This window comes from Vollenhovia emeryi, unplaced genomic scaffold (genome assembly GCF_000949405.1).
Source record: "Vollenhovia emeryi isolate VEMERY1.0 unplaced genomic scaffold, V.emery_V1.0 DF939136.1, whole genome shotgun sequence".
NCBI lineage: Eukaryota > Metazoa > Arthropoda > Insecta > Hymenoptera > Formicidae > Vollenhovia > Vollenhovia emeryi.
In genome coordinates this window covers 2329797-2354977 of record NW_011967230.1, presented here as the reverse complement: position 1 = coordinate 2354977, position 25181 = coordinate 2329797, and the positions used below count along the sequence as shown (strand labels likewise).

Sequence of the window (25181 nt, the reverse complement as noted above, 5' to 3'; positions counted from 1 at the left end):
AAAATTAATATAACGCGAAGTAACATGTTTTCTGTGTATAGACTTGAATTTTGAATTCAAAGATCGAGTCACGGAAAGTCAGTCAATACTCTCGAGTAAATAACGGAAGCAGAAATATATTAAATTAGTTTTATGCAGTAAATTTTTTCGAATTAAAATTCTTTCTTAATTAACTTCTCGTCTTGTATTTTTCGATACGATCGACGCTCGTATTCAAATCATATGTAATATCTGTCGGTGACGATAACGAACCGATTATGGAAGGAGTTTTCTTCCTTCCTGATCTCTGGTCAAAATGACTAGACTGTATGGCCAGGAGCAACGAAAGGTAGGTCCAATCTGGTCCGACGAGGGAAAACTGAATACGACGGGGTAAGTGGTCAATATTGACCACTCTGATAGAGTATATGTATAAGTAAGGTGATGTAGAAAATAATTTGATTTCTTTCATGTGTCAAAATTCGGGTGGGTTATTCTTTTTTATAATATATCCTCGCATGTGTGCGAGACTGAAAAGACCCCTATTTTAAATCCCAATCGCGCGCGTATTATAATCCCAAATCAAACCTTTTATAAATCGCGTCGCGGTTTTAATAAACGACTTTTAGGTCTATTAAAAAAAAGTTAAAATACGGGTAGGTAGGAAAATGGATATCTATTTTACATTGCAAGAATTTCATGTTATTGTATGCATACCGAATATTTCATATATTAATTTCGAAAGTATTGAATTGTACAATTTTAATTTCATAATGTAATTATTTCTTTTATAATATTGTACACATTGTGAAGTAACTTATAAGAAAAATAAAATAAATAGTAAAAATGTAAAAATCAAATTGTAAAGAAAAGAGGACCGTCGATCGACATCGGCGGGGGTGGTGGAGGGTCTCTATCCTGTGAGAAATGATTCGTCGATCGATGTCGAAACGACGTCGAATCGACATCATTTCGACATCGATCGACGAATAATTTCTCACTGGGTATAGATCAATTTGTTTTTATCGAATCAAGTTTTAATCGATAGATTTTCGTTTGTAATTGATCGATAGATTTGTCTTTACAATTTGAGCTACACGCTAGGCACAATTACATGTATAGCATTGTGTAACATTTTTTATTAATGTTTTACATCGTAAGAGTCACGTATTATTGTATGCATATTACATGTTCATATGTAATTTTATGTCATAAAGAAATATGGTGCAAATTGTTATTTATATTATGTTTTTAATTTCACTGTATAATCTATTCCATCTTTTACAGCTTTGCATGTATTGAAAATTAAATTGTAACAAAATTAATTAAATGATAAAGACGTAAAAACACAATTATTGCAAAGAAAAGAGGACCGCTGAGAAGAATTCGGCGGGGGTGGAGGAGGGCCTCTAAAAAGTTGATCTAACGATTGCATCTAGCAGTTATTTAAAAAAATGTGTTCATTTCCAGCGTGAGCGAATGTCTTAAGGCCTGTGTCCACGATGCTAGAACTTGGCCCAAGTTGGTCCAAGTTCTAGTTTAGGGAAATGTATAGCCAATCAACCTGCAGCTTTAAACACCGGTTGGACCAATTTGTGCCATCGTGGACACGGGCCTTGAGGCAGCTTTATACACTATGGTTATATTATGGTCGAAGTCGCCCGAGCGTGGGCGATTGGCCCGCTAGCGCGCATGCGCCAACGAGCGGTTCAGCTGTTGCGGACAATGGCGACGTCTCGGCGGACGGTGTGACATCCCGACAGGCTAGATGTTCCCGCTACGCTGCCCGGACGCGGCTGCACGTACACGCGCATCGGTTCGCGGACGTTGAGAGCGAATCCACGTTACGCGGCCCCGGGTGTCCCGCTCTCCTTTCCCCTCTCTCTTTCTCTCTCGTCACGTTCTAGCCGCTCTCGCGATGGCTGCGGTGAACGCGAACGCGCTCTCCAGTGACATAAGCCGTAGGAATCCCCAGGACGAGTATGAACTCATCCAGAGGATAGGCAGCGGGACCTACGGCGATGTCTACAAGGTCGGTATTCCCGTCGCCCTGATCCTCCCGTCCACGACTACTGCAAGATGTCGATTACCGTCTTTCCTCTTCGCAGGCTAAACGGCTGTCCATGAACGACCTCGCAGCGATTAAGGTTATCAAACTGGAGCCAGGTGAGCGCGATGTTCACGAAGTGTCCGGTGTTATAAGGTTCTCGCAATCGGCTTCTCTCGTCCGATCATTTGTTGATTTTTCATTAAGTGTCAGTAGGTTTTTTTTTCTCCATACGAGTCACGCGAAGTGATATGGAAGTGTGATATGTTCGCGTGTACTTTGACCTCGTAATGAAGGTGCTGCGGCGTTACAAATTTTGTTACAGTGTCACCTCTGTAGGATAGCCTGCAATATCTGTGTGTCTTTTAGGTGATGACTTTGCAATCATTCAACAGGAGATTCTAATGATGAAGGACTGCAGGCATCCAAATATCATTGCATATTATGGCAGTTATTTGAGGAGAGACAAGTTGTGGATATGCATGGAATATTGCGGAGGTGGATCGTTGCAGGATATATATCATAGTATGTAAAAAAAATATATATATATTTTTCTTCAATGTTCAGGTCTGAAAAAGCGTCAAACAGTTTTGATCATCGAAATATTTGAATGATATTTAAAAGGAGGAATGCACAGACTTATGTTTATTAACTTATAAATGTTGAGATATATATAACATGCAGTCTTAAATTATTTTAATTTTAAATTATAGTTTGTGATATTGAGTTTTAACATATTTCTAGTAACTGGACCATTAACAGAAATACAAATAGCGTATATGTGCCGGGAGACCCTTACTGGTTTAGCTTACTTGCACAGCATGGGCAAGATGCATCGTGATATTAAGGGTGCCAATATATTGTTGACCGAAGCGGGCGATGTAAAATTGGCAGACTTTGGCGTATCGGCGCAGATCACTGCGACGATTAACAAGAGAAAGAGTTTTATCGGTACACCTTACTGGATGGCTCCTGAGGTACAGTCGTGTTTATCGATAATTATGTGACGCGTGTTCTACAATTGCAATTGGAGAACCGGCACAGCTGATATATATTTTTTTCAATTTTTGATACAGGTAGCAGCCGTGGAAAGAAAGGGTGGTTACAATCAATTATGTGATATCTGGGCATGTGGAATAACCGCGATCGAATTGGCGGAGTTACAGCCGCCGATGTTCGACCTCCATCCAATGCGCGCTCTGTTTCTCATGTCCAAGTCTGGCTTCAAGCCGCCGACACTGAAGGATCGCGACAAATGGAGTCCGACGTTCCATAACTTCGTCAAAATTGCCCTTACAAAGAATCCGAAGAAAAGGCCGACAGCAGAAAAGTTGCTTCAGGTTCTTATTTTATTATTTATTTTATTATAAATACAATTTACTAACAAAAAAAACGTTGGAAGTAATATTTTCGTCAAAATTGCATCGATGTTATGACTAATGGATGGGATATTTTGAATTATAGCACGCGTTTTTCCAAGGGGAGATGAGCAAGAGACTGGCTTTAGAATTATTGCAAAAAGTTTCGAATCCCAGCCATATGTTTACGGATTTGGAGGCCGACGAAGACGGAGCAGTGCCCAATGTTCCGCAGAGAATAGCCTCACGTCATACCGCAAGGCCTAGGCCGAAAAGTCCTATATCGCAACTGGATAGTGACGGTAAGATTAATAATAAGTAATAAATAATAGATAATGTAAAATGAACATCTTAAGCTGTGACGAAATCGTGATTATGATTTGTCTGCAGATCAAATCAACATCGATGGAGGGACATTACACAGAGACCCTATGTCACCATCTGTGGACAGTAATCCAGCATGGGACATTATGGATATCATGAATAATGTCAAGGTAAGTTCATTGCAGACGCGTATTGCTTGATGTATTATTTATTGAATATATTTTTCATGCAAAATATAATTGTAATGTACAAGTATTTTCCAATGTTATAATAATTATAGCAATTTAAGCCCCGATTTATATCAGTTATATTACATGTCACATTTTTATGCGTACCCGTAGGGCGTGCACAATTGCGATGTACATCCAGACTGTGGGATTGGATCTGCGTTTGAAGACGTCCAAGAAAAGTAAGTGATTTTGTACTTTATGCCTTTAAATTTTATCACACATATTATGTGCGGAAGACACCGATAATATCGAAGCTTTTCTATTATTACCTTTCACTAATATGGTAGTTGCTGTTTTGTTCGAAATTGTAAATATATCCGTCTTATTACGTGTTCCGAAGGAGATTCCAAAAATCGCTATATAGTAAGGTTTTTTGTGGACTTACATAACGTACATATCTATACATTTCTTACAATATATATATATATATATATATATTGTTATCTTCTATGTACATATTGATTAAAGCGATATAGATTAAATTGTAAGTTCAAGGTAATCATTATATACATTGCTAAACAAGACAGCAATATAGTACACATCATATTATAAAAATCACAAACTTCTTACTTTTGGCTAATAGTACATCACTAATATGTACATCGCATATGGCATGTACGCTTACGCTTGTATCATGTCATACTAGTTGTTAAAGTGAGAGAAATATGTACATTCATTACTTTCACACTTGAAACAGCAGCACATCATATTCTGAAATATCTTAATAAGTTTGGAATTTTTTTTTAACAACGCAAAGTATAAACGATTGGAAAGGTATTATTAAATGTTTGAGTATAGACTTGGATTTTTTTTGCAAGTTTTGCCTTTCAATATTATTGTTCTTATTTTTCTCTGCTTTTATTACGAATTTGAAACAATTTATTTTACTGGAAAAATTGTGATAGTATATTTTTCAAAGGCATACTTATTTTTGTATTAGTACACTTGGCGCAAACCTTAAGACAAGTAAAATATCGAAACGTCGTAGCAAAACTGGCACAGAGATATTTCGTATGTCTCTAAGGTAATACAAACATTGGTTTGAAGTGGAAAGTTTCTTTTTATTTTTAATATAACAAAAACGTTTTTATACCAAAATAAATTATTTACTTACTTTTATTTACTTAAAAAGCCATTTACATTCATTTTATTTTGTAAAATGCTTTGACTGGTTTGTTCCTGAATGATGAAAAAGTCTTGTAGTGTTAAAACGAATCAAATTATATTTCTCCTTGTAATAAATAAAAAAAAGTTCTATCAAAGTAATTTTGAAAAGTGTAAATATGGAACGTACACATTTGTGGACAGAGTTAAGAATTCTAGACATTTAACCAGATTTTAATCAATATATAATTAAACTTTTCTATATAACAAAGACAATTATATATGTATTGCACATACATATAATTTCAGTAGATTTAAGAATATATTGTACATATACAAAATTACAGTACACTACTTTTGCATGTTAATAAGTCATAAATGTGATTGCTTGTATGACATTGCATGATAGCAAAGTTGTGTTATGCATTTTATTAAAGTAAGAAGGATCACTTTGAAATATATATATACATTAACCTAATCCACCTACTAGAATTATTTGAGATAAGATTGAATGGAAATTAATGCTTTACATTTATAATTATATTCTTAACACAATTCTACAGAAGTGTTGAAGAAAATTTGTCAATGAGACTTCCTTAGACCGTCGTTTAGTTTGTACAGAAATTGAGATTATTCCCATATTCTCGATATATTTTAACAACATAGTATTCGGTCATAAAATATTTCTATCCTGCCTCTGTTAGTCCTTGCTCCCGTAGCACACCTGCTCTATGCCCCAAGTTTAATTTTGTAATCCATTCCCGTTATTCTTTGTATATTTTTAATTTTTCTGATCAGTTTGTAATTCTAATAATTTCTCCCAACAGGAGTCTATTGCAGTACATTGATGAGGAGTTGTTGCTAAGGTATTGGCAGGTAACCCCTTTCCCTTGCACCTTGCACCTTGCACTTATATCTCCTAATTGCATTACTCAAACGATTATAATTCGGCGTTTACTCGCTTACGTTTCTTTTTTCTTTTATTGCAAATATTAACATAATTTTAATTAATGCATTTTTATTATTTTATTTTTATTTGACTCCTTTGAAGTTATATAATTTCCAAATTATCCCTTACGCATTTGAGTTGAATAGGATATTGTATAATTTCCAAGTATATATAATTGAGGAAACTAGTTTAATTAATTATGTTTCAAAAGAGGATATGTTTGTATTATATTATGTTATAATATTTTAACATAACTAAACGACACTGAAGCTACATGCATATAACGAAACTGATTAAATAATATAATTATATGTCAACTGAAAAATTGAAAATATATAACAAAAAGGAAGTACAACTTTAACTAAACAATCTCACAAATTTAATCGACATTCATAGTATGATTTATAGGAAAACATAATATGCACAATTTTTAGATATAGAATGAAGTATGTTTCCTGTTACGCATTTGATGTTACTTGTTGCATGTTAGTTTTTTCAACATTCTAAACACACTGAAACTATCTCTGTAGTGTGTCAGCCGTACTGGTGAAGGAAGTTTATACATATATGTATATATAAAATGTTTATTAATTAAAATTTTCTATTATATAGGGTTGCCTCGAGATATTCTTTTTATATTGTTAAATTGTTAATATATTTACAACTACTTGTCACACCGCGAATTTTAGACGCAATTTGCGAAAATCGATTGCAACTATATGATTGCCATAGACTTTTTAAATATATTATTGGATACAATATTAAGATTATATTTCAGGAAAATGTGTCGATGTCCGTTTAATCGTTTCACAATATTTTTTTATGTAAAAATGTGATATACATATGTGAAAAGCAGAAACAGTATCGATCGTTTTACCAAGTATTTTATTTTTTTTATGTATTTTATTTATATATATAACATTATATTAAATATATTGTTTGCAAAATTTCAAGGCGTATGTGTAGTCATACATCAAGTAGCACCACAAAACTAGTTTATAATTTTATAGTATATGACCACAATTTCACATGTGTGCAGGGGGAATGCAATGTCGATGGTTGGTGGGCATTGCGACCAGCTATATTCCCTGCAGTAAGTAAATAATAAATTACAGTAAACACACAATTTTATTTCTGATTTTTTCAGTTGATAATATATCGTGAAAATATGACTTCTTTTATTATGGATGACTAATCAAAATTATTAAGATCATAAACATATATCTTGAGTATACCTTGAACATATATAGGATTATGCAAGTAATTATTACTTCAGTAATATATGCTTGCATCTGCAAAATATTATACACATTCTTTATTAAACGATATAGATACAAAAAAAAGTTTGATTCTATCCTGCCAGGAATATTAATGGCTACGTTATCTGTTTCTGCGTATGTGATTTATTTAACTAGCAATATATGTTAATTTTATTCATGTATTCCGTAACACCAGAATAGGCATTATTATGTACGTTCGTCCTCATTAACATCTTAATAACGCGCCTTGCGTACTAAAATTTGCTAGAAATATTCAGCTTTATTTCTCTAACTTTTTTATCATGCATTATTCGATTTTTTTTTCATCCAAGATTACTGTATGCCCCAAAAAGTATACACAGTCCGAACGTTTTCTAATATATAAATTGTGTTAATAATCGTTAACGTATATACACTTTGTTCATTTTCTATGTATTACTCGTTCTTTATTAACAACGTTTATGTTTCTTCCTTCATGACGATTTAAAGCAAACGATCGTGCGTTAACATTTGCTCAAACATTTTCTTTTTTAGAGCTACTCTTCCATTGGGAGAATCTTCGAACGATTGCGAAGTCCACTGTCCATATTATAATGTGTCCGGTGAGTAAATTATATTGTAAATTGATGAGAAGCATTGCGTTATGTTCGCACAGTCTATAAATCGCCCCCTTCTTTAAATCAATATGTACGCAAATGAAGAGTAGATTCATGTACAGGGTCGCAAGCGAGCCCCAGACGTCACAGCTCCGTGGACGAATTGTATGGTCTCGTCAATAGTTCTCAGTCTTTAACAGCTGTGAATGGGCAACGCCAACGATCATTATCGGACAGCGGCCCTAGGGACGAGCCCGCACAGTCGAACGGTATACATCACGAGCTTAGTACTTAAATAATGTTCACACGATAATATCGTAGCTTCTCGCGAAAAGATAATTTTAAGATCACTAATAGCTTTGCTCCATTCGCTTGTTATTTAATAACTTGCATAATCCTTTTCAGGTGACAATGAGATATCGGCCGATCGAGATAGGGAAAGTATGAGCCCTGACTTACTGTCAGACACACCGCCCGTCCCTCCGAGGAGAAGGGATCGGAAGAGACATACGCCACCGAGGCCCATCAGTAATGGATTGCCTCCCACACCGAAAGTGCACATGGGAGCCTGTTTCTCAAAGGTCAGTACACGAGAACAAAGACTTGATATTTTCTTGTTAAAGGATATATTAGTTATTTTTTATTGTTACAAATCAGTTTATCAGAAATAAATTATTCTTTTGTGTCGTTACATCGTAGATTATTCTTTAAATATATTATTTGTTATTTACTTGACTTACTTTAATTTCAAAAAGTGCTGTACATTGCGAAAATATCTGTTTATTACTTTTTGTCGCAAATGTTAATAGGTATTCAACGGCTGTCCACTGAGAATACACTGTACCGCAAGTTGGATTCATCCAGATACAAGGGATCAGCATCTATTGATTGCAGCAGAGGAAGGAATTTATAATTTGAACTTGAACGAGCTCCATGAAACTGCGATAGACCAACTGTATCCCAGACGTACTATCTGGATGTACGTTATCAAGGATGTTCTTATGTCTCTTTCTGGTAAGCAGATCTTGATCTACATTAATGCTGCTGTACGACAGACTGATTTGTATCCTTGAAATGATACGAGCAATGTGTATTACAGGAAAAACGCCTCAGTTGTATAGGCATGACTTGTTAGCGATACTAAGTAAACAAACCCATAGATTTTCGTTGCACATGAATAAAATACCAGAGAGATTAGTCCCTAGAAAGTTTGCTCTTACTACGAAAGTGCCAGACACGAAGGGATGCACTAAATGTTGCGTCGGGAGAAATCCGTACAATGGGTGAGTGAAAACAGCATTTGTATATTTTCTCTGAAAAAATGCGCATATTGCCCTTCGATCACAGAAAATTGTAAAAAAAATAACTAACTAAGGAATATTAGTGGTTTTTTTGCGTTAAAAAGATTGATATTTTATATGCGGAATAATTAACCGTATTTTAAAACTTGTGAAATAACATTTGACAAAAACAATGGTGTACTTCTTTATAGGTATAAATATCTTTGCGGTGCGATGCCGGCAGGTATATTTCTAATGCAGTGGTATGATCCATTGAACAAATTTATGCTTTTAAAACATTTCGACTGCATTCTGCCGTCGCCTCTAAATGTCTTTAAAATGGTTATCACACCTGAGATGGAATATCCGATGGTATGTGTATCGGTTAAACAGCCATATCAGCAAAACAAATTAAAACTGGACTTAATTAATATGAATTCGGGAGCGAGTTGGTTCCACAGTGATGAATTGGAAGATATGGACGGCTCAGGTATGTCATAAATATATCACAATAACTGTCTACAATATTTACATTAATCTTGAAAAACATTCGAAATTTTGATTTTTATGATGAAGAAAACGTATCGTCTCTTCTGTAATAAAAATGTTGTTTCAGCAACTGTGATACCAAGACGAGAGAATTTGAACGTTATTAACGTTACACAATTTGAAAAAGATGCAATTCTTGTTTGTTATGAAAGTGAGTATTATTAGTAAATATTAAAGATATCTTTAATATTCTCTAAAGCTACCGCATATAGTAGTATGTTATTAAATTGAACATTTGTGTATTTATAGATATGGTGAAGATGGTAACTTTACAGGGAAAACCCCGTATTAGCAAGAAGCAGCTGTCGGAGCTGCAATTTAATTTTCAAATTGAATCTATCAGTAAGCATAATGCATTTAATTTACTTATAATTCATACTGTAAGCTTCATAAATAAAATATTGTTTGTATCTTCAGTTTGTCTACCTGATAGTGTACTGGCATTTCACAAACACGGTATGCAAGGTAGAAGTTTCAAGAATGGCGAAGTTACACAAGAGATTAGCGATCCGAGTAGGACTTACAGGCTACTTGGTTCAGACAAGTACGTATTTAATGATATAATGGAGACACTCGCATATTAATCTAATACCAATTTTGAAGAATATTTGAGAAAACTTTTAACTATGGCATCTTGAACAGGGTTGTGATGTTGGAAAGTCACTTGGTTCACAGTGGTACATTGACTGAATCTGAAGGGGCCGATTTGTACATTCTCGCTGGACATGAGGCCAGTTATTGAGCATTGATCCTAAATAGAGGCGAACACGCGACCACACGCTGCATGGTCTCGCATAATTTGTGATTGAACTGCATGTAACGTGAAACGACTACGAGAACGGTGAGAGATTAAAGTATGCCGAGGTGAAAACTTTATAATTATTTATCTTACTGCGAACGTACGTGTGACCGGCACGATCAGCATGCAATTCAAACGTTACGATAGTCGCTGTCTCTCCATGTAGTCAATATCGCATAGACTGGTAGTTATTCGCGATTATCTTTATTTTTAACGAGACTTAGAGCTAGACGGTATTTTTAGTAGTAAAGCTATAATGGGGAGGAATAGCGACGTTTAACGAGAGGACAGAGTTAAGAGAGCGTATGTACGCGAAACTATCTTTATGCCTGATCAAATGAAGCTAACAATAAGCGCACCATTTCGAGAGGTATTGAATAAAGGCGATTTACTAGTTTATTTAGCTATATGTGTATAAATTACGCTCTTATAAATCGTAGAAATGTGAAAAGAGAGATCTAAAATAATATCTCGGGAATAGCCCTGTCTGGGAAGCTACGATAATGATAAAAGCTGCATCAAGTGGTCCAAAATAACCAGCCGCGTCGACGTGTTAAAGCTAACAATATAACAATGTGATATTTATCTTCAAATTCACCTTTCCGTAATCTCTAAAACGATGCACAGCAAAGAGAAATAAACAGAACAATCTATCTCCGAGATTTTTATTTTACTTTAAATATTTTTTGGTAGTAGGTACGTGACTTTACAAGAGCGTATTTTATGGAAAATGTTTTCCATGCTTTTCTGGCTTTAATATATAGTAAAATTAGCTAGCATACCGCCTTATTGCATCGTTCTGAACGCGCCAAGGTAACGAAGCTCTTGCGATGCTGTACAGATTTACCTTCCTAGAATTGCATTATATTCAATAGCTTTTAGCCTTCGAGAACCGTTTAATCGTAATAGCGTTTAATAGATTAAGAGTTCAACGTGTTTGTATTTTTAACGGATTTACTAGACGAGACGATATTTATATTCTTACACAAGAAATCGCGTAGTTTTCGAAGGTTAAAAGCGCTGTTGTTGCATCCGGGACATTCAAATACGATTCAACGGAGTAGATGTGTCTTCATTGTACAGTGGAATTTTCGTGTAATCGAATCTTTGCGGAATCTGTGTAACATTAATGACGATTATACGTGTAATTTAATATACGGGCTGTCTCACTTTTACCGAATCATATTTTAACCGACTTTGCGACGAAAGAACTTTCTCGGTGAAAATCTCGTGTTAACACGTTTAACGGTCTCTTTACTCTCTCGACATTACCTATCCTACAGTTTGTATATAAGAGATATAAAATTGAAGATTGAATGAGACAAATTCTGTTCAGTTGTACTAATTCTACTTTTGTTTTCCTAATGACTAGTACTCCGAGAAAAAGGAGACTTTTGTTGGAAAAAGGTCCGATTAGATCCGTTAGAAGCGTGACGCCGTATATCTTCTTCCAGAAACGGTCAACCATAGAGAAAACGACAACGATATAAAAGGAAAGTAGATCATTAATATATTAGTAGCGTAAAAACTTTTGAAGAATTCCATAGAGATGGATTTCCTATAGAGATTGTATAATATCGTGTATATATACGTATACACAGTACAAAATTCTCTTGTACCAATGTCACATTCTCGAAAACGTGCGTATTGAACTTATGTTACACCTGAGCTTCATTTCATTGGGCATGGGGATCACCTCGGTGTAATCCTTAAAGACATTGTGTTCATCAGTGTCTCTAATTTTGGGCAATTGTAAATATGAAACAGATAATTTGGCGTGACGACGACGATGATGACGAAGACGACAATGATGACGATGATAATGGTGTTGAGCAGCGTTTACTTTGAGAACATTCGCCTGCGCGTTTGTTAAATATGAGTCGTTTTGCTTGCGACTGCAATAACGATGCGTGTCTGCAATGTCATTAACAGTTTGATTTCAACGTAATGGCGATCTGTAATTCATTTATGTTATTTCGTTTTGCGAAGTAATCCTCGCGGATCTATCACCAAGTTAGTGCTTTGATGAAAAGCGTCCTTGTGATATATGCGACAGGAAAGGGCACTCAAACAAAATAAAGCAGCGATATGGTCAAGTTTCATCTGTGATTTGGTATCAAAGAATCCGAATCGCAATGTTCATCGTTCAAGCCTTCTTCGTAAATCAGTCGTATATGGTACGTATAATTGTGTATCAGAGAGCACACAATACGCGAATCTGTTTGTAGCGCAGCTCTTTCTTTATATCCAATAATTTTTCGCATTGGTGACGACGATACGATTGTATATACATGTAAAGCGACGGAATAACTTCCATGTGATCGGTCTTAAGACTGGGAGAAATGCATTTCTTTGTTTTAACAAAAGAGTTTCTCAACTATACCCCGAAGAGAAAGGATACATAGGACTTCGGCATGAAAATGGTTTACGTCCACGTATTATAAAGCTTATAAAGCGTTTAACTTGATTCCACTGGTCTTTAATGTCATTTCATTTAATCTAATAAAATTTTATTTATTCGATTAAATTTTAATATACTATTTAAATATTTCCGAATTTGTTGCAAAGGTTTATAATCGATCTACTCATAAGTCGACATTTATAGATTAACATTGAGAAAACATTCCCCTTTTTTATTTGAAATATTCGACCAATACTGTTGTGAGTCATATTCACTAATCGCACAACTAATTATTAATGAATATGTTGAAGGATATTATTTCATTGTATTGTATAACGCTGTATTCTATTTGTATTTTCTTGCAGGGTCGATGCTCGAATTTAATATTATTTTTCAATATCCACTCGTTTAAAAGATTTCATTACGCACAAAATCAATTATTCAATTATCCAGTTATATTCTGAATACAAATAAATAGTGCGATTAGTCCATAAAATAATTAATATAGAAGTGTTTCGACAAGGTTTAGCGTTAATTACATTGGAGTGAAATAATTCATTTATCCCCAGTTGTTCAAAGAGGATTTAGAAGTTTTCGGAAATCTCAGCCTCGTGAGATACGTAGAACATACGCATTTTATTTGCTTCTTGAGCGTTATAATATTCGGCGTGCCGCCGCATGTGAGGCACATTTATTGTAAAGATATAAATATAGTATCCGGCACTTTTTCCCCACAAATTTCTGTCGTCGAGCTCTTGCAAGTTAATTTGCGTCCTTAATTTGCACATTTTAGACGAGGTGTAAAATGAATTGTAAAGAATCATCAGAGTAAAATGTATAATTATCCGCGGAATGTTAAACTATTTTGATATTTTATATGGACAATTTGCTCTGTATATTAGAGAGAGTAGATTACTGAAGAAAGTATAGTACTATACTATCGAGAAAAAAAAACAAATTAAATATATATTAGCGAAATTGTACGAGTATCTCAGTGAATTTGTTGTTTCTGCTAAGTCGCTTTGTGGCGGAAATTGCGCGTTTAGACTTATGTCCGGAAATTCATTTGTATAGCATTTTTCTAGAGAAATTTAAGGATTTCTTAGTCATACTCGGCGGGCAAAACTCCATTTTGCTGGCAATTCGTTAGCACTTTATCGGTAATTGATTCCATTCTATTAGGTAACAAAGGTGAATCTAAAGATAACAAAGGTGAATACAATGCAGATGCGAAGACGCGGAAATCTACTCGTAATACGTAATTATAATTGTTGCTCTTATGCAATCAAACACCAAGTCGACGTTTAATCAAATTCTGCGCTGACTACACATTATTCACATGTACTAAATATAATAGAACGAGCAATGTGTCTTCCCGTGATTTGCAAATAGCACACTGTATTGCTAGACGTGTTAAATGTATTCGCAATATAGTATTTGACAGAATCCGTCGATTTATCTAGGAATCCAGTTTTGTTGATACTAATAGAGTTATTCGAGAGAATTATTGTACGAAACGTAAGTCTTCTTTTTACAGCAAGGCAGTCCCTAATTTTTCGCGACGTTCTTATTATCTAGGAGGAGAAAGATTGTGATATATGTCAAGTAAAATGAGAGCTATCTTTATTTTAGGCAAGATATAATTATGTTATTAGAAAGTTCAGTCAAATGGAAGGATAAAATTATTTCGTTCTCGTGCGTGATTATTTGAGTAAGAGTTCCACTTTTTTCCGAAGACATGTATTCACGAGATATTTTGATAATGACGGTAAATAGTAACTGCAATGTTACCTGACGTGACTTTTTGTATTATTGTAAAGACAATAATTTTATTCGGAGCGTCGTGCACAAATCGTGAGAGAAAAAAGAAGGACAGACACATTGGCATAAAGGTATATAATATTAAATATTTGAATCTATAAAACGGATAAAGTAGCGAAAAGTGAAAAAAGACAGATCAGAGTAATTAGAAAGTTTTAGTCCCCTACCACAGACCAAGTATTAGAACCGTGAGAATTAGAGAGACAGACATACACACGTACGTACACACAGTTTGTGTAGATTTCACATATCTGAATTTTGCTCGCGACCGTACACACAAATGAGAATTTTATTTTCACGAGAGAATAGAAAGATTAGAAGATACGTGTGTAGGACACATCGATGCCCGCTTCCTTCATTTTATATTATACATAAATAATTTATATTTTTATCATGTCTCAAACTTAAGTCGATTGTTTCGAACGTGCAATACGTAATAGCGTAATAACGTAATATATTAAAATTCATTTATTGCCTGAATGGAATGAGACAAGTTGAAAATGTTAAAAAATATTTAAAACATGCTCAAGAAAGAAAATACGCACATGTGATTGATATTCTGCCAGCAAGCTGTTGCATCTTATCCGCAGTGTCATATACCCGTGCTCTTTTTAGCGATCTTCGAAAAATTCCTTCTGTGCAGATATGTACACGTATAAGTGCTAGGACAATTAATACAGCGATAAAATGTACCTGTACACCGACCATATTGATGGTTTGCCTCTACATATGGAAGTTTAAGTTTCGAATTCTCGATTTTTGTGTGTCTGAAACTTCGAAGTTAACATAGCGAATTTGTAGTGAGACAGTAACGACTATTTATTCCTTCAGCTGTCCCTCGGATCTATTTGAACTTGATTAATTGCTCTTTAAAAAGACATCATTATGATATATTTATATTATCTATAACGTCTTTCAATTATTGAATGCAAAAAAAGAACTTATGTTAGAAACGTTAGTTACATCAATTGGAAATCTATTCGATAAGATTTTCAAAATTCCACTATTTTTCTTAGGAAATCCTAGCATATTCATGCTGAATCCTACACTGTATGATTATTAGATGCGCGTTCTATTTAATTACGTTGAAAAGTTATTGAAAAAAAGCTTGTCTTTATCAAGCCAATATCTATTTTAGGACACCAGAATCTCAAAATTGAAGATCCATATTTCTGGTAGTTTCCAATGGCTACGTTGGTTTAAAGAAAAACGCCACTCAAAATTCAATAAGGATAAGGATCCAAGGGATAGAAAATCGAGCACATGTACACACGGCTTATTATTTTCGATCAAGAAGATGACGATTGATAACACGTGCGTTACGTTTCGTATGCAACAGATACAAAATATTTTAAGAGGCAAATTCGTGAATTATCGTAAGATGGATGAAAAAAGAAATATATATATATATACATAAACAAATATATTTAATAAAATTCCTTGACATATATATTGTAAATTCAAAGAGATATTCATTAATCTATAATAGGATGGATTCCGATAATTTTGTTAATTAGCCGGTGGTGTTGAAGATACGAATTGCCGATATATCAGTAGTTAGTGACCAAAGCCGTAGCGACAAATAGATAACGCAATGAATGAACAAAACTTATTCTTACAACTGGAAATTAGGGGAGCGAGCGAAAAGGAGATATACCGTGTTACAACGTACAGAGAATTTAGGAATAAGGAGCTTCTGCTATATAAAATTCTCACTAAGTGTTACTCCGTTATGATATTTAATGCTCACGTAATTATTTATTTAAAGAGTACTGCGTATGATGCTTTCCTCCAAAACTTTTCACGGCACAGATAGCGGAAGTTGAACGACTAAACAATGACTCTTGTTACATTGTGCAAGTCCGAGACTCGTTGTGAAAGAGGTGAACGTTAATTTATTCTTCATAGTCGGAAGCTACGTATTAGCGACAAGTATTAGCCGCAGATGAGTATAAGCGTTTCTTATAAATATTAATTGGAACTGTAACTAGCAACTAAGTCTTGTAATTACGAAAGCTGTATATAATGTGTATAACGTATTATATATGTTAATCTTGCGTTCGCCGAACTTTCATTTCAGTCATTTTTTTTATATGAATGCAGCATTGTGAGAATAATTTATAATTATAAACGTATTTAATTTACTTGTATCTATAAAAGCAACTAGCCAAACTTCTGTAAATAGACTGTCTCGTAATAAAATCTGTCTAAGGGAAAAATAGATAGATAGATAGACTTACCTGAAAATGATTTATATTCCGAGTGTACTAATTTTGCTTAAGGTGCACGAAAAATTCAGAACAGACTTTTATAGGTATATGAAACTTTACATTAATACAAACCAATAACACATTACAAATACATCCTCTTGTTGCCAATGTTTTAATTATTGATTATGGTAACACGCCAACGTAAGAAGTCACAGTTACATACAGAAACAATATTAGAAAATAATTGAGAATAAAATTTGTTTAGGTGACACGAAAATGTGCACTTTCAAATTCTCTCTTAAATTACAGTTTACTGATGATTTTTTTTCAATCAAACACAGCGCTAAATGGCTTCATAAATGCTTCATTTAATTAAAAACTTCCGCTCTATATAACATAAGTAATATCAAACAATACTTAACATACAACAGTCTATATAGTGAATATTAATTTTTTACGTTCCTATGACGATAACACGAACGTGAACATAAATGCGTTTTTCTTATTTACGCGCGCATCAACCACACATTAAAATATAAATTTCTTATATAATAATGGTATCACGTTATGTCAATGTTATTCTTCAGGCACATGTGAAAAATATTAAAATAGGACTCCAATTAGCTTCCCAACATCACGGCACCATGATTATATGAACAAAGCGAAGCAAACATTTTTACTTTCATTTAATGACAGAAAAAATATCAATATAAAAATAGAGATATTAAAGGATTGTTTTTATTGCATAACAAAATAACTACCGTCGATTGCATATATTTCGAATAAATTATTCGTTTTTTTAATTTCTTTTCTTCAATCGCATGCACATTATACGTTTTCTTATAAAATTATTTCTATTTTTATTTCCAATCGTTACAAAAAAAAGGAGAAATCCTTATTTTAATAAATTAAAATCCTATTTGAATAAATTTTAATAAATTTAAATCTTTAAGTTCCTTAGCTAGCATTCTTATATCATTACGTGGTGACTAAAGCAAGCTAGTCATCATTTGCACTTACAATTAGTATAATTGCTCATTATAAATGCTCATAAAATTGCTCATAAAAAAAATTAATTTAAGATACATTGTATTATACCTTCTCTATTTCTGACAAGAATATTTGCTTCACTTTTATCCACACGACTTACGCCGATTATGACTCGAGATTTCTATTGACTTTTGACATGCAATCCTCATCCTGTAGGCTATCCAAAAGTATAGATCACGTCTCGACTTGACCTTGCAGTTGACCTACCATCTTCCGTACCCAACCAGCCTGACTCTGCCCCGCGGAAACATCGTCTCTATCCATCTCGGTGTTTCGATTATAATCATTCGCAGGACTACTCAGTGACTGATGAGTCACATTCATCAGTCTCGCAGTAACTCTGGCCTCCGAATCACCGGCATGTCCCTTCGCCTTCAATAGAGACTTCATCTTCAAGTAATCCGGTTTCTGTGCAACGCTCGGCTTGCATTTCGCCGATGATTCCTGCTTCTTCTTAATGGGTACCGGCGGTGCGATCTTCGCCTTCGCCGTGAACGCCGTAGTAGTTATCGCCGTCGTCGTCCTCGTCGTTGCCGTTATCGGTGTCGACTGCCGCATCACGAATACCTCATCGACATCGCTGAATATTGCACTGTCCCGGAACGCCTCGTCCACGTCAGCGTCCGCATAATTCTCGATGGTCTCGAAACTCCTCTCGTAGAAGCTGTCCGTCTCGCTCTCGTGACGCTCCATATCCTTGCTGCTACCCGTCTCCTCTTCGCAGTTTCTCCTGTCCGACTCTGTGGTCTTCTTGGACTGATTAATATCAACGGAAGAGGAGTGTGCACGTTTGTTCTCAGTAAAGAGGATCTTTGGATCAGCATAATCCGACTGGGCAATTCTAGCGCCCAGACTAGAGCTGCCTTGCTTGTAGTAGAGTTGGGGAACTCGTTGATCATTCGAGCAATTCACCAATTCTTCCACGTCCGAGGACAATTCCCTCGCATGCTGCTTTGCATGCTTGGTCCGTCTCTTTGGATACTTGCCTCCGCTCAATGAGCGGAAATAGCGTGTTCTTTCGACCTCGTCGTTGCACTCGAGCGTCTCTGTGCTCATGGTATTTCTCAGACGACCCTGCAAACGGCTGCCAGCCTTGAGGACATTCCGGAAAATCGTACTGCCGCTGCTGTTGCCATTCGCCCGATAGATCTTATGATCGGGATGAATATTCGCACTATCGCTGGTAGATATGGATCGCACGTCGGAGTAAGTGTCGTCAGTCAATCGTGTATCCTCCAGCGAACAGAAGAACGTCGAACTGGAGCTCGTCGAGGCGGCGGGCATGGGGAATTTGGCAATTCTACCCTCCGGCTGGCACGTGGACGCGTACCTCTCCATGTCTTCCAGATTGATCTCTGCTGGCTTGTCGGACGCGATCGTGAACGGTCGCTCGCTCATCGGTTTGCCGTCTCGCTGCAGGAAGCGCGATTTCGTCACGTTCGTCGGCTGGGAGTTTGGACTTATCTGGAAACTGCGCGGTAGCGAGCCACACTTAGGTGGTGAGGTGGGCAGACCCTCGCACAACTTGGTGAGCCAAACGGCGGGCCGAGTCGGACTGTCGTTACCGTCGACGTCACCCTTCACCGTCTGCAAACCTTCCCAGACGTGCTGCAGATTGTCATAGTTGCCAAAGCCTTTGGACTCGGCGTCTCCCGCATCATTCGCGTCGCTCCTCTCACCGTTACGCCGTTCCGCTCCATCCTTTTCGATCCGCTCTGTCGTTAAAATAGAATTGATTTCCTTTCGCTCTACCGCCTGGTGATTTAACGCGCACGTTGCCGGGGACGATACGACGGTCTCCTCGTTGTCCGCCAACATTAAATTCTCGCGGATACGCAGCGCTGTTTTAATCACTTTATTCTCCGTGACGATGCTTTGTCGTTTGAACGTTTCGAAGAACGCCTGCTTTTCGTGCGAATGATTCGTCTTGCCGTTATGCGCGATCGTTTCCGTCGATTTCTGAGTAGTCTTCAGGTTATCATAGAGGAGTTGCAGTGGCTGCTGGTTTTCTCGCGCCGGTGCCGAGGACAATAGATTCCACGCGTTATTCGTCCTGATCAGTCGCTGCTCTCTATGTGTTGCCCGAGCGCGTCCTAATCTGTTGTTGCTGTTGTTGTTGGTCGAGCTGGTGATATAGTTAGCGTTCTCCGAATCACTCTCGTCCGACGTATCTGCCGAGATACGTTTATTGAAGCGTTGATGCCGCACGTTGATGATGCTGCTGGTCCGTTGTTTCTCCAATAGCTTCTGGAACTCTTGATTCTGCATGAGGATGTGACCGACGATCTCCTCCACCGTTTGCGCCGGATTAGCGTGTTGTTCATTATTATTTTCTTTGGCTTCAGCCGGTGGCGAGGAGTTCGCTGTCACCGTCTGATTTTCCTCCGTAGGAATTTCGACTGCCTCTTCGGTCTCGATCGTAGTGGATTGAGCATCGCCAGCGGCTTCTTCTTTTTGCTCCTCGTCCGAATGGTTGAGACAGACGTACGACTGGAAGCCAGGCTCGGACTTTCGTCTCCAACCGGTGAGTCGATCCTAAATACATTTGTCGATCTTGTACATTTCGCTGCTTTTTGCATGCCAAATCGTTACATATACATTATTCAAGATATTTCCAAAGTTTTCAAAACAAACCTAACCATTTTTACAGTCAGGCAATTTTTATAGAGATTAATGAATGCCGAATAATAATTTGTCATAACTCTTTGAAAACTGCACTGTTTTATCAAATGCAACAAACATTTTTTTAATATTAAAGTCAAGCGAGATAAAAGTATAATAAAAACTAAAAACGTTTAAAATAATCAAAAAGATGGAAATTTGATTTTAAAAAATAATAAGGATTAGTAAAACGTATAATTGAGAGTGTAAATTAATAATTTGACGAATAGGAATGATTTCTTGCGTTGTGCAGTTTACAATAATTATGTGACAAGTAGAAGAACATACGCTTACCTTAACTTTCGAAGTGCGTACATCCGAAGACCTGTTCAAAGTTGAGTCCCTGGAGTCATTCGCGTCTTCATTGTCATTTTTACGGGACGATGCAGGCGAATCCTAACGTTGTAAGAAAAATTCTCATAAAATTTCTTTCGTACAAAGAAGAAAACGCGAAGTAAAAGTGAAGTAAAAAAGCTTCCGCTAGAGACCTCACCTCCATTGTAGTATCGGATTTCCTGACACCCTTTTTGAACCTGTGCCTCAGACCAGTTTCGGATCTACGTCTCTCCCTCTCCTGCTTGCGCTTCTCCAAGTATTCCGGCGGGGCGGAGTGCTTCTTCGCCGATCCTTTATCCGTCAACGCGTCATCTGCTTGAAGCATCAAGTGCATTACTCTTTGGTCGATTTCACGTGACGCTTAAAAGATTCCAAAATGTTAAACCGTACCTTCTTGCTGCGTCTGACCCAATTGTAACACTAACTGTCTCGCGTGGGACGGTATAACCGCATTATAATTCTCTAGTATCACTCTCTTTATCTGTAACGTCCATTCTCTCTTTTGTTCTAGATTGCGTGCCTGAAAGACAGATGAACGATTGTTCAATGAGAATACAGTCCTCGCGTATGTACACTTAAGGCCTGCTTTCCAATCCATAAGATATCAGTAAGATATCTCGATAATACTTACTTGCAACGTGTACTGCAACCGAGGATTATCAAAAGGTATTACGTGAAAGCTAAGTGACTCTCCCGGAATACTTTCAATCAGCATTAGGTTTGAACACTAGAAGCATAAGAAAGCGATGAAAATACTTTATATACTTGCAGTTGCATTTTCTAAAAAACTAAATATTTAAATATTTGAAAAAGATGTTGGAAAAATGCAAGTATGTTTTAAAGAATTTCTATATAGAAATTAAAAAGTATATCTGGTATGAAAGTTAAACAAGCGACAAAGACTGTACAAAGAAGAGGCAACAGATGACGACGGGAATCGTACCATAATATGAGCTTTGTAGACAAGAAGACCATCCTCCTTCTTCTTCGTCAAAAGAAGCATCCGATCAAAGAGGAAGGCGTGCCTCGGGGCCTTGGCCCCTCGCATCCTGAAGCGACCTTCCGCGACCAATTCGCCACTTGTAGTTAGGTCTGGTCCCAACCAACCGTACAGAAGCGATTGAATTTCTTGAACACGTACGGCGTGCTCGTGCCGCCTCTTCATAGCATTGATGTGTTTCGCAATGCCAGTCATCGCGGCGAGCGCAGCCTCGATGGCACTTCTACCTTCAGCCTCATTCTCTCTCGAATCACAATCAGCGTCGTACTCCTTCGATAGGTTCTCCAGAAGCAGGTGATACTTAAGGATCCTCTGGACGGGCTTCAAAAGGAAGGACCCGAGCGGCAGCGCGTGCCTCAGAGCCGCTTGCCGTTCGCGAAAGGCGGACGCGGTCTCTTCCTGGCCCATTAAATCGGTCAGCACCGAGACTGTCCTCGGATAATTCGTACAGTATTCGGTGTACACCTTGAATCCCGAATTATGCTTGATGAATGTGTCCGCGACGCAAACGGGATCCAGACCGCATTTCTCTATCTCCCACAAGAACTCTCTATTAAATTCGAAGATATCCTCGATATTGCTAAACAGATCGCCGAGGTGCAACCGACGCGCGAACGACGACGGATTGTCCCTCCAGAATATGAGATAGCCCTGAATAACTTGACGCAGATGCTCCACGTAAATCGCCTCCGTGTCCACGATCTCAAGGAGCACCCTCTCGACGGGATTGCGATGCGGATCGCAGTAGCGCGGCCTATGGCACAGAGGATCCTCCTCGCTGTCCCTCCTCGGCCCGTTGTCGTCGTTCAACATCCGACAACTAGCTTCCGAAACCGTCACGACTCCGCTGTCCGCTGAACCCTGGGAGCTGGCGCAGGTGTCGGCGAGGGATTCGACGGACGCCAGATAGGGATTGGCGGTGCAGGTGTTGCTGCCCTGATTGCTGCAGCTGCTGGAAGACGTGCTGGACGCGATGGAGCTCCCAGAGAGCGGTCTACCGCCATTCCTGCGTCGCCTGTTATACCTGAGCGGGGTGGTGAGACCGTTGGTCTCCCGCCTCTCGTACATTGGCTTCCCAATGCTCTCCCCGTTTCCCACGTGCTCCAAAGCCGCTACCGGGATCACCGTCTCCACCATGGTGTTATCGGCGACGTCTGCGACGACCTCGACGACCTCGTCGTACTCGCCCTCCTCCCTCTTGCTCTTGAGCACGTCCTGGCGCACAGGCTTGGCTAAGTCGCCATTTGTGCAGAGCTGACCGAATACGGAGCCTCGATGGGCGACTGGTACCATGCTCAGGCGCTTCTGCAGGACTGCGGGCACGCTGCAGGACGACGGTAGGACCACGCGATCGCCTTCATAGCCGTCGCCGCGGCGCGCCAACTCGTCAAACATACCCAGCAGTTGCGGGACTAGATCCGTGCTTGTGCCTGAAAGTAAGTAATTCCGATTGAGAAATATCAGGGCTGCGTTATCAAATACCAATGAGACTTAACGATTAGCTTCACTATTTCCAGCGTAAATATATTTCTACGGCGCGATCGCTGTCAGATTTCTTTAATTGCTCGGCACATTTTCCGACAATTTATTTCGGGCCTAATTTTCTTCAAGTATTTCTTCGAAGTGACTCGCGACAGACGTTTCTCGGCGTTTAATTACGAGATTTGTCGCGCGAATTTTTTCACGGGCCACTCGTTCAAGCCCGTCATAAATCAGCAATATTGCGATTGTCAACGCAGATGCGCTCCTGGCAGAGAGAGAGAGAGAGAGAGAGAGTGTGTGCCAGTGAAAGAAATGCACAGATGAAATCTATTCTTATTAACATTAATAATAACCTTCAATTCACGCGAGAAAGACAATGGCTGCATTCGCGTGAAAATGCCACCGACTCTGTCTTTCGTGTAACGATCAATCATTCCCGAGCGTATTAGAGATTCTGAGAACGCCGCCTGGAAATTGCCGTGCCTTTCCTGGCACTCAACTTAATTCACCGAATGCAATAATTAATAAATGATCTCACGCGAGTCGTCATAGCAACGTAATGAAAATTAATTTTTCTCACTCTACGTGACATGTCGGAGAAATAATTTTGCGCGTCTCGTACTTATGCATCGCTGACCGTACAAATAATGACGAGTATCTTTCAACGCACGTATTTCACACGATATTTTCTTTTGCGCGTGCGAATCTTCAAGTCTGACGGAATTTTCAGGAAGAAAATCACCAAATTACTCATACACGAAACTCACAAGAGAAAATCATTCAACATTTACCGACACCTGCGAAGTCTCTTTTGCTCCTTTTTTTAAATAGACTTTCTCGGTTTCTTTGACAAGAATTATTATTTAATAAGTAAAGTTAAATCAGGACCTTTAAGATATAAATCAAATAGAAACCAGAACGACAAATCATACTTAGGTCCGGGCAAGCTGAAGGTAGCCTGATATTATTTTTTAAATTCAATATGTGAATTCATATATACCGTATTTTCCTGTGATCATTTTCATTGGCTACGTTCAGCAGAAAAAGCTGCTTTGCAACTGTAGTAAAATTCATGAATCTGATTGGCGTATACTCTTAAATTCATTGAAGATTAAGAGAATACACTAATTCACGAATTTTACAACAGTTGCAAAGCAGCTTTTTCTGCTAAACGCAGCCATTATTATTTAATATAAATTTCTTTGAAAAGACAAACGATCGTCAATTGGAAACCACGTTATTGGAATGTGGCGTTTTACGGGACACCCTGTACAGACACACAAAACAGTAAGAAATTAATTAGCACTCGTATATTCCCGTTTGTATCAAACCAATAAATTTACACGAGGCAACAGGATGCTCCTATTGACATATATCCGCGATATTTCATAAATCATTAAAAATTGATAAGAAACGGCGCTGCTGCCGTTGGCTGCGTTTATCGTTAATGCGATCGCCTTCAATTAACTCGCTACCCGTTTATCGACGTTAAAAGATTGGCGGACGACTTGCGCCGATCCGATTACATGCGCACAGACGAAAACCACGATATAATTACACACGTATGTAAATGTGTTCGCGTGTGCTTAAGCTCGTGTATGTCGATATTTATACGTACAGAGTAAAACCCAAACCTGCAGTCTTATTTCCTTAATGGCCAGATTCTTTGACAAATGTGGAAAAAGGGAGGAAGACAGAAGGGGGAGAAGATCAGACTACGTTTATTGGATTCCGCAGTTATCTGTG

At 37.6% G+C, this 25181-nt stretch overlaps 2 protein-coding genes across 13 annotated transcripts in view; one reads left to right on the top strand and one right to left on the bottom strand.

Annotated features, from left to right (window-relative positions):
- The first annotated feature begins 1520 nt into the window (after positions 1 to 1520).
- On the top strand, positions 1521 to 16915 carry LOC105567639 (mitogen-activated protein kinase kinase kinase kinase 5). 10 transcript variants are annotated; one of them, XR_001009376.1, is made up of 21 exons: positions 1521 to 2011; positions 2088 to 2145; positions 2396 to 2551; positions 2771 to 3003; positions 3103 to 3366; positions 3491 to 3686; positions 3775 to 3878; positions 4050 to 4117; positions 5870 to 5908; positions 7031 to 7084; positions 7785 to 7852; positions 7957 to 8115; positions 8252 to 8427; positions 8656 to 8860; positions 8946 to 9129; positions 9339 to 9616; positions 9743 to 9826; positions 9925 to 10017; positions 10093 to 10219; positions 10318 to 10516; positions 15835 to 16915. XR_001009376.1 is itself a non-coding variant. In XM_012022663.1 (20 exons), exons 1-20 carry the CDS (start codon positions 1898 to 1900, stop codon positions 10415 to 10417), a joined length of 2748 nt encoding a protein of 915 aa, XP_011878053.1. In that variant the 5' UTR covers positions 1521 to 1897; the 3' UTR covers positions 10418 to 16915. The 10 variants fall into 10 exon arrangements, 7 of the variants coding, with proteins under 7 accessions (XP_011878053.1, XP_011878052.1, XP_011878054.1 ...); XR_001009374.1 differs by having other exon boundaries at positions 11847 to 16915; XR_001009375.1 differs by having other exon boundaries at positions 10318 to 12651.
- Positions 16916 to 17064: 149 nt separating this feature from the next.
- Positions 17065 to 25181, bottom strand: part of LOC105567640 — a 54934-nt gene continuing 46817 nt past the window's right edge. For all 3 annotated transcript variants that reach the window (XM_012022669.1, XM_012022670.1, XM_012022671.1), the window contains exons 2-7: positions 21897 to 23383; positions 21585 to 21680; positions 21344 to 21473; positions 21111 to 21265; positions 20912 to 21013; positions 17065 to 20491 (exon numbers count right to left, since the gene is read on the bottom strand). In XM_012022669.1, the coding sequence (XP_011878059.1) occupies positions 18131 to 20491; positions 20912 to 21013; positions 21111 to 21265; positions 21344 to 21473; positions 21585 to 21680; positions 21897 to 23383 (4331 nt within the window). In that variant the 3' untranslated portion in view covers positions 17065 to 18130. The remainder of the gene's footprint in view (positions 20492 to 20911; positions 21014 to 21110; positions 21266 to 21343; positions 21474 to 21584; positions 21681 to 21896; positions 23384 to 25181) is intronic.

What these genes read in the sequence shown, in the direction of transcription:
- LOC105567639 (XM_012022662.1), top strand. Translation starts at nt 1,898, where the DNA reads ATGGCTGCGGTGAACGCGAACGCGCTCTCCAGTGACATAAGCCGTAGG. An exon ending in CTTACTGGATGGCTCCTGAG is followed by an intron (nt 3,004 to 3,102) that starts GTACAGTCGTGT and finishes TTTTTGATACAG; the next exon opens with GTAGCAGCCGTGGAAAGAAA. An exon ending in ATCGCAACTGGATAGTGACG is followed by an intron (nt 3,687 to 3,774) that starts GTAAGATTAATA and finishes ATTTGTCTGCAG; the next exon opens with ATCAAATCAACATCGATGGA.